Below are 9,313 nucleotides of genomic sequence, written 5' to 3'. Positions count from 1 at the left end.
AGTAGAAGTTCAGATACTCCTTTTTAAAAATACTCTGGTGAAAGTAGAAGTACTGACTAAACTTCTTTACTCAAGTAAAAGTAAAGAGGGCTTTGAAATGTACTTCAGTAAAAAGTACCCATAGCTAGCAGCTGTTTTAAAGAGTACCTGACCTCCCTTTATATTAATAGAACAATAATGTCATTGTTAGCTAATGAATGTTTCCATGGTGAACAACGGCAACTTGACAACGTTTTCATTGGTCCCTCTTCTTTAGAGAAGACCAGGAAATGATGGATACACAGATCTTGTTCAAATCAATAGGCACGCAATGACTCTAAATAATAATGATCACGCCACCAAACACACATTCAGACTAAAGGAACCAGCCTGTTTGGAAAATGTGAGAAGTAGAAAGTACAGGTATTTGTGTTCAACATGTAAGAAGTAGAAAGTACAGGTATTTGTGTTCAACATGTAAGAAGTAGATAGTACAGGTATTTGTGTTCAAAATGTAAGAAGTAGAAAGTACAGGTATTTGGGTTCAAAATGTAAGAAGTAGAAAGTACAGGTATTTGTGTTCAAAATGTAAGAAGTAGAAAGTACAGGTATTTGTGTTCAAAATGTAAGAAGTATAAAGTACAGGTATTTGTGTTCAAAATGTAAGAAGTATAAAGTACAGGTATTTGTATTCAAAATGTAAGAAGTATAAAGTACAGGTATTTGTATTCAAAATGTAAGAAGTATAAAGTGCAGGTATTTGTGTTCAAAATGTAAGAAGTAGAAAGTACAGGAATTTGTGTTCAAAATGTAAGAAGCCAAAGTAAAATAAGTAGTGGAGTAAAGTACTGATACCAGAAAAATGTACTTAAGTACAGTAACAAAGTATTTGTACTCCACTACTTCCCACCTCTGGTCAGATGTGTGTTAAGTCCGCTGCTCGACACAAACACCTGTGTTAATGTTCCTGGAGTCTCACCTGAACATGGTGTTTTCCGCTCGGCTCTGCCAGGCTTCAGACTGCAGGTGTTGACAGATGGAGTGTGTGTGTGTGAAGAACTCAGTGTAGGCGTTGAAGGCCACGGCGTCCATCGCCCCTGTACAGCTGCTGACCTCCGACCCCTCGGGGCATGATGGGAAATCCCTGCCCGAGCTGACAGACAGAAATCATTTACTGTCAATGTAACAGATACAGAATTGTGCAATGAAATTCAGTCATGAGACTATTTTTTGCAAATAAGACGAAAAAGGAAAAACAGCAGAAAGAGTTTAGAGGTCGTGTTCAGGATTCTCACAGTATGAGGAAAGAGAATATAGTTTGAATAATATTCAATATAGAAAAAAATCCCTCAATGTCTGAAATATTAATGACAGTTAAATCTGCACACTTCCCAATTTAACGAGCATAACATTTCATTACGCTTCCATCCAAATTGACTTACAATAAGTGAAATACACCAACTGCAGGTACATTAGCTTCAAATAAGCCACATCAATTTAGCATGTGATGAGAAATGGAAGGTCAAACGGGAAGTGTTCATCCAGGAAACTTATCTCATGTCCTTCAGGTTATTTAATATCTATAAGAATAATTAAGATCAAATCAGATTATGCATAAACCCCTCGTTTAGAGCCTGCTGACTGACTTACCTGCTCAGGTGACAGAAGGTGAAGCTCAGCGCGATGCGGCTCTGGCTCTCTGACGTCATGTCCGTGCAGCGCGTGTCCAGGTTGTCCAGAGCTCGCACCCAGCACCCTCCGTACCTGGGCTGAGTCGCGAGGCTCTGCACGCGCCGCAGCTCCGCCATGCCTCGCGCATCAGAGTCCGGACCGGATCCGGGGGGGTAGAGCGCGAGGAGCACCGAGCCGCCCAGCAGCAGCAGCAGCAGCATGAGCACCTGAGCTGCCATCTTCACCTGTCTGAGGCTCAGCCAATCAGAGAACTGGAATTGTACCCGGTCAGAGGTCAGCGAGAGGTCACGAGGTTTTGTTTTTATTATTTCATTAGAAAAAGCATCTGTCAACATTTTTCTTTACACTTAATTTTAGTGTTTTTATTAATTATTTTGGTGAAGTACGTATAGTTATAGTTATAATAGATAACTTATGTCTAGCTCTCTTGATGGATTGTAGGGGGTTGTTATGTTTTGTATTAGTATCATTTTCTTAATTGTTACCTTTTGTTTATGAAAAGTGCTCTTTAACTAAATAAACACATATAATAGAAATGGTAAAATTGTTTCCGTTTAATTGACGCTGATTAAAAAAATATTTGTTTTAATAATATCAAAATGTTAAGTCTTATTACACATGAAGAATCACATTTGAATTAAAATCACATTCATCCCCTTATTCAGACGTGATCATTCAACTGCGCAGACTCGGAATGATCTCGTGACAGCCAGCAGGTGGCAGCAGTGCATCATGGGATGTGAAGTATGTAAAGTCATACCTTTACATATCTTTGGAGTAATTTAGTTTTCTTTCAGAACAAAATCTCATGTTGTTTTTCCTTTGTGCAAAATATACTTACAGTTTTGAAAGTACTCATTGAGCAGTACAGGTTCCCTGTCAGTGTTTCATTATAATATACAAAATGTTTATGAACTCTTCTGAATATGATTACTGCTGCATTAAGGGTTTTTACTGCAGGTATGGGATGAAAAACAGTTGAATACAAAGTTAAATATCCAATAAGTGGAGTAGAAATAGAACAAAAAACAAAAATACACAAGCAAATGTACTTAGTTAATTTCCACCTGTTTGTGTGTGTGTGTGTGTGTTGAGCTACAATCAGTCAGACGACCACAGATCAGGGGACAACAAACGCTTTTAGTTAGAAAGAAAAAATAAGAAAACAGGTAAAAACTAGTTTTGTCTACAGCGACATTGTATTGGAGTTTCCACTTAATTCCAACCAGAGTAAAAGCAGAATATTCATCCTCAATATTAGCAACTATGAAGTCACCACACACATCACTACTAAGTCTAGAAACACAACATGGCTTGGCTCGACATGGTGGCTTCTGGCAAGACGCACAATATTATAGGCACTAAACTCTGGAACATGCAATATGGTGGCTGGTTACTGTAGGGTTGTGCCGGGTCGGGTCCTGTGGAGGGGGTCCGTAAACAGAGGGGCGTTTGATTTATGCAGCTGCGTGAGAGACAGCATGCTATAACTGGGCGGCAGGCGGAGCGTCAAGTACGCAGAGGTGAGGCTTCAGGTGGAGACAACAAACATCAGGTGAGAGGACTTTAGAGAACGAGGCACATTTATCGGATCCAGGTTGAAGACATTCAGGGGGGGGGTTTTCCCGCTTGTTTGAGGGTCGAAGAGCTCAATTTTCCCGATATCATTGTTAAAGTGCAGGAGCCTTCATGTGAAGAATAAGGTGCAAAACTTTTAGATTTCTTGATGGCAAATCTATTGAGAGAGCATTAACATTCAGTGTCTGTATGTTCAGATTTGAGAGCTCAGGAGACAGTCACGAAACTTCCCCTTGTTTTAGGAGTTGTTTCAGCAGAAAACCTACAAGAATTCTCTGGAGATTATTGAATTGAAATCTTGGCTGAGATGCACGGCAGGGCATTGCAACACGTCTGTTTCAGGTTAATTAAAACATAAATTTTCTTTGATTCTGCCGTTTGTATCGTTACAGCCAAGGTGAAATAAAGTGTGACATTAAGTGCTTTAAGAGAGAAGGGGATGTCAGGCGCCCAAGATAAGGTGGCATATATTTCTACATTTTAAATAAGAATTGGCATAAAGTACAATTTAAAAAGTATAATGTGCTATATAATGTATATTCTCCTCATTGATAGCCTACATTGAATAATAAACAAACAAGCTAAAATAGAATATCCTACACAATACACAACTCTACCATCTACCACCACTCCCAGGGTGCATTTCACTAATACACATCCAGTAACAGAGCTTAATTAAAGGTGAGTTGAAGTGAAAGTTGCTGAGAAATAACATTTTACATTATTGTTTATTCGACAAACTTTATCAGAAAGGCTAATTTTCTTTGCGGAAAATCTCAATGGGCCAGGGAGAGAAACTCTACTGAGCATGTGCAGATAGATCTATGATGTGGATCAAGCCCAGAAGCTAACATGCTATTTTATTTTAAGGAACTTGGGCGACATATCTTTGATATCCAGTCCTTATATTACATTCATGCTTTAATAGGACACGTCCATATCTGACTGTCAGATTATCGTCAAAAGCATGTGCAGGGAATCCTAAGTGGAAGTGCCAACAACTGCAGTTCCTCAAATGGCCACTTGAGGCAACAACGTCAACAACAACAACTGTGTCAATTACGTGAAGCCATCGGCCGAAAAAGATTTGATCCCATTGACTTACATTCAGAAAGAGACATCTGTAAATCAATTATTTTAGGTCTACAAGCTGTAAAACGCGCTAAAATGCATTAATTTGACTTTGCCAAGACCGAACGTCTACGATATATCGGCTAGGAGACGGGGTTTAAAGATCGCCAGAAAGTCCAGGTATTTTAGTTCTCCAAAGTAAGGCCATTTTGACTTCCCGTGCAACCGAGAACATTTCATAGGAACGAATGAAGCCCTGAATCCAACACTTTATCCATTTCTCAATATCCATCCATGTCTAACTGTCTGCTCTGCTTCGGGCCCGCCTCAATTACATTGATGCCCAGTTGTAAATTAGCCAGGAGTTATACTCTTCAGAAACCCATGGATGATATTAGAAACCATATCCATATTTCATACAGCCTATGGTTTAAAGTCAAAGTCGTTTAGACAGATAAGAACACTGCATAAGCCCAACAAGTGACATTCAAGTCGAACCCATTTAAAGATGAGTTGTCTAAACACAAAAGGCACTAAGAAAACTTCTCAAAAATGTCTGGAGCAATGTTTGATTAGAAGCTTATGATTCTGTCAGTACATCTTAAATGTGATTAGAATTTTTTTATTTTTTTTTATTGACACCCACTCCCCATGTTCACCAACTGTTAAATCAAATTAAGATAGTTAAGAATATCAACCAAATTGCTTCAGGTTGTTAATCAGGTGGTCTCTATGTTAAGTCCTTGGAAATGACTCCTTCCACTCTTAGAAATATCTCCTTCTTTTTGCTCTCAAATCTGGAATTTCAGACTCAAAGGTTGCTGTCTGCTCACTGAATGTTGTGTCTCCACATGACCAGACCTCGTTCAGGGTTCAACTTCCCGAAGAACGCCATCATGTCCAACAGTAAAAACCTAACGAGGTCGACCTCTGCATATGTTGCGACTCCAGTTGATGGCCTGCAAAGTCTCCTAGCGACATGCAGGCGGTTGATTGTATAAACTGGAGGGGTTGCAAACTGTTCCAGACATTCAACACGATGACACAATTTCTCCTTTTTCCCACTCATTTCATGAAGAGTACAAACTAAAATAGAGCTACTGTAAAAGTGGGTTTGGTTTGATATTAAAAGCGCTTCCTTTGGAAACAAAAACACTACCAAAACAAACCAATTCAATGAAGACCTAAATGGAAGAATCTCTAACCTGGAAGAACATCTCGGTGGGTTTGAAATACTTTATAACCAAATTAGGAGCTCTCGAGATTTGCTTATCAAATAACTGACTTGGAACGGCTGTTTTACAAGAACTCCTAAAGTTATTCAAATATTTTAAACAATATTCAAAATGCGTTTCAAAGACTCAGTCCAGAGTGAGGTCTGTGTGGGTCACAAGTCTTAATACATACGTCAGATTTGCTTCCTGTAGGGGGCATTCTGGAAGTGGATGGAAAACATTACAGACCCCACACCTTTGTTTATCGCGGGCCAAATGGAAAATGGTGATTACAAAAAATATGGTAGATTTCTAAGAAACCAGTTTAAGGTGCAAACCACCGCCCCCACATCACCTCTGAGGATTTCAGTCAAGGACTAGTTTCAGTAAGGGACTTTCAGTCAATAGAAGGAGTCACCGTCAGTTAAAAAGCAGGACTTTAAATAAGGGACTGTCAGTCAGCAGCACGGCGATGAGTAAGGGACTATCAGTCAATAATATCAGAGTGTAAAGCTGTATAACAGAGACAAAACAATAAACTATCATAATACGAAATAAAAAAAAAACAGGTTATATTCCGGAAGCAACATTTCCTTCAGAGTAATGTGTTGTTAAGCGTTGGTTTTTCCAAACTACTCCCCCCCCCCTCCCCCCTTGGAGACTAGCGGGACACAACAGCTGCCTTTTGATTATATTTACACACAAACTTTTTTTTCTGGTTTTTCCTCTTTGTTTGATTTTCCTAGAAAAAGACACCGTCCGCTCTCCTCTCCAGCTGCCCTTGAGCGTCAGGTTGGTTCTCAAATCCAGAACTTTGCAGAGTCTCCAGACAGAATCAGACGGAGTAGAGACTCCAACAGTCCTACCAGCTCTGACGTTATCCTTCGTTATCTGAAAACAGTGTAACAATCATTAAAACTCCGTGAACAACCGTGTCACACTCCTTTTCCTTCTGGTGCCGACTCAGTACGCGAGTCCACCGATCAGTCGTCCCGGTCATCAGCCCAACTGATCAGCTGACTCTTTCGCTGACGGCAGTCCGTGACTCTACGGTTTCTTCTCGGCTGGGACATGGGACCGCGGACTGGGGGACGATGTCTCTGAGCTCCCTGTCATCCCCTGCTGCCTCTGGTTCAGCCCGAAGCCTCGCCCTTCCATCTGCTCCAGTAACAAGGCCAACTCCGGCTCCAGATGCTCCTGTAGGTCGAGGAGGAAGGGAGCTTGAAGGCCTTGAGTTGCTGTTTGAACCTCGGTCTCCTCTTGAAACCTCTCTGCTTTCTGATGCCGGATCCCGTCTTCCTTCCGCCTTGACGCCTTCATCTCTGACCTCTCGGCTTGGCAAAAGGCCTCCTCGACTAGGCCGTGTGGTGCTCAGATCTTGGGGCTGTTCGCCCTGATTCTGCTGAGCCGGGTTGGTCCTGGTTAGGCTTGGAGATGGTCGGTGGGATGAGAGGTGCTGCACATTGGGCCTGGTGAGCTGGGGCTGTGGGCGTGGCTGTGTTTGAATCCGTTGAAAGTGTGGTTGTGCTTGGGACTGAGCCGGGGGTGGCGTAGGCTGTGAGAGAGACTGTCTGGCTTGCTGTCTTTGTTGGGTCTGGAGTTGTTGCGATGGCTGCCTCGTCAGGGATTGGGGCTGCATTTGATGCCTTTGTTGCAGGTGAGGTTGGACTGATGTCTGGGGTGGAGGCAAAGTTTGGGCAGGGGTCCTGGATTGGGGTTGATGTTGTGTTTGGGCAAGGCTCCTAGATTGGGGTTGATTTGGAAGTGGAGCAGGACCCCTGGATTGTGGTTGATTTGGAGTTTGGGCTTGGGTCCTGGACTGGGGTGGAGGTGGAGTTTGGGATGGAGATCTGGAATGGGGCTGAGGTGGAGGTCGGGTCCTGGGTTGGGATTGAGGCGGAATTTGGGCCGGGGTTCTGTGTTGCTGTTGCGTCTGAAGCTGGGCTGGGGTTCGGGTCGGGGGTTGGAGTTGGAGATGAGACTGCAGTGACTGCCGCAGCTGGGGTTGTTGTTTGAGCTGTGTTTGGAGTTGAGACGGGTGCCTGGGCTGGGTTTGAGGTTGGAGTACAGTGGGAGACTGGGTCTGTGGATGTGGAGGCCTTGTTTGAGGAAGGTGTGTCTGAGGTGGAGTCTGAAGCTGGGATTGGTGTTTGGCTGGGGAGTGGACAGGATGTGACTGGCCTTTTTGCGATGAAGCCTGGCTCTGACTGTGAGTTTGGGGAGGGGGCAGTTGGGACCGTGGCTGGGGCAAGACATTACTGGTAGGAGAGGGCTGAGGAGCGTGGTATCTTGGCTTGGCTTGTGTCTGAGTGGGAGACTGGCTCTGAAGATGCTCCTGGGAACTGGGTTGAGGGGGAGTCTGTCGAGGTTCAGACTTGGATTGTGGTTTCGGAGGAGCTTCATGAGTGTGATGCACTTGTTGTGTGGAGAGCTGAGGTACAACCTGGGGCTTGACTTCAGCCTTTGACTGGCTGGAGGCTGCTGGATGTCCGGAGCCTGGAGAAAGAGGCTGATCCAAACTGGAGGCAGAGGGATGTTGGTGGCGGTGATGATGGTGGTGGTGGTGGTGATGATGGTGGTGTTTGTGAGGTGGGCGGTCCTTCCGTTTGTGACTTTTTGATGGGCTAATGCTACTACTGCTGCTGCTACTTCTTTCTCCAGTTTCTTCCTCTCCTCCTTTATCACTTATATCTTCGTATAATTCCTCTCCTCTGCTTCTGCCTTCTCCAGCTGCTATTCCTGTTTTCTCCTTGTGCTTCTTTCCTTTATGCGCCTTGTGTCCGTGTGGTTGACTTTCTTCTGAAGCAGATGGTTGTTTCTGTGATTGTGACTGGCTCTGCTCAGAAGGGGTAGGCTGAGGTTTTGGCGGAGCTTCCTCCCCTTTACTTGCCTCCCCCTTTACAGTATCAGTTATTGAAGCTGATGGAGTTTGAACAATTTCCCTCTCCTCCACTGTCTCTCTCGTTTTACGTTTTTTGATTGGCAGGGCTGTTTCCTGGACGAAATGTTTGCTGGAAGACTCCTTTGCTGCTCTCCGTTTAGCCTCTGCGGCTAAAATGGCAGCTGCAGCGTAGCTCCCAACTGTTGCGCTAACAGAAGTTGAGGGAGTGGAGGTGGATATTGCCGCAACGGATGGCGCTACTGAGGCTGAGGCTGGTTTCCTTCCCCGTTTCTTGGGGGCGGTCTGTGGTGGGGTCGGAAGTTCCTGTTCGGATTTCCTCTTTCTGCCCGGACGGGATTTGGCCACCAGGGCAGGAGAGTCCACCTGTGTTGGGAAATACCACATCATTAGGTGACATTAGCATCAACGTTGTTACTACTTATTACTACCTACTACAAGGGCGTATTGACCGCGTGACGAAGGACTCTATTAAATTGTTTCAAAATCAAAAAAGTGGTGGGAGCTTTTAACACAGTATACATAGCTATACAGAGCTAAATCCCAGATCAAATGCACGCTGAAGGCTCTTTGAGCAGCTTTTCTCTCACTGATTGTGCTGTTATGTTAAATGTTTGTCGTTTGGGTTTCATGTATTGTGTCTGGATACTTGTCTGTTGATGTTGGACATGGAGCTGCTGTGACGCAAGTCAAATTTCAGACTTGATCTGACAAATAAAGTAATATCGTATCGTATCATTACATCACCCATTATAACAATTTGTTTCCTTTTTCTCTTCTCTTAACTGAATAGCCCTGTCTTTAAGTATAATAAAATGTAAAGTCCTTTTCCTGCACCATTTGAAGGCTTCAAAACAGGCATTTTTACTGTATGTGTTTG

At 43.4% G+C, this 9,313-nt stretch overlaps 2 protein-coding genes across 2 annotated transcripts; both read right to left on the bottom strand.

The window, feature by feature from the left end:
• Window positions 1-958: 958 nt before the first annotated feature.
• Window positions 959-1,915, bottom strand: LOC104961425 (protein GAMETE EXPRESSED 1; the record flags this gene model as incomplete). Its single annotated transcript, XM_010789728.1, has 2 exons — window positions 1,630-1,915; window positions 959-1,132 (listed from the first exon to the last, which is right to left on the bottom strand). Coding segments are annotated over exons 1-2 (434 nt in total), but the record flags the coding sequence as incomplete, so codon positions are not given.
• Window positions 1,916-2,791: 876 nt separating this feature from the next.
• Window positions 2,792-8,820, bottom strand: LOC104961424 (bromodomain-containing protein 4-like). The gene has a single exon (XM_010789727.1). It carries the CDS (start codon window positions 8,818-8,820, stop codon window positions 6,547-6,549), a length of 2,274 nt encoding a protein of 757 aa, XP_010788029.1. The 3' UTR covers window positions 2,792-6,546.
• Window positions 8,821-9,313: the final 493 nt, after the last annotated feature.

This window comes from Notothenia coriiceps, unplaced genomic scaffold (genome assembly GCF_000735185.1).
Source record: "Notothenia coriiceps isolate Sejong01 unplaced genomic scaffold, NC01 NC01_scaffold00033249, whole genome shotgun sequence".
NCBI lineage: Eukaryota > Metazoa > Chordata > Actinopteri > Perciformes > Nototheniidae > Notothenia > Notothenia coriiceps.
The sequence above is the reverse complement of the archived record's forward strand: the minus strand, read 5'-3'. Positions and strand labels throughout refer to the sequence as shown.

Coding starts and splice junctions, on each gene's coding strand:
- LOC104961424 (XM_010789727.1), bottom strand. CDS start 8,820: ATGTGGTATTTCCCAACACAGGTGGACTCTCCTGCCCTGGTGGCCAAA.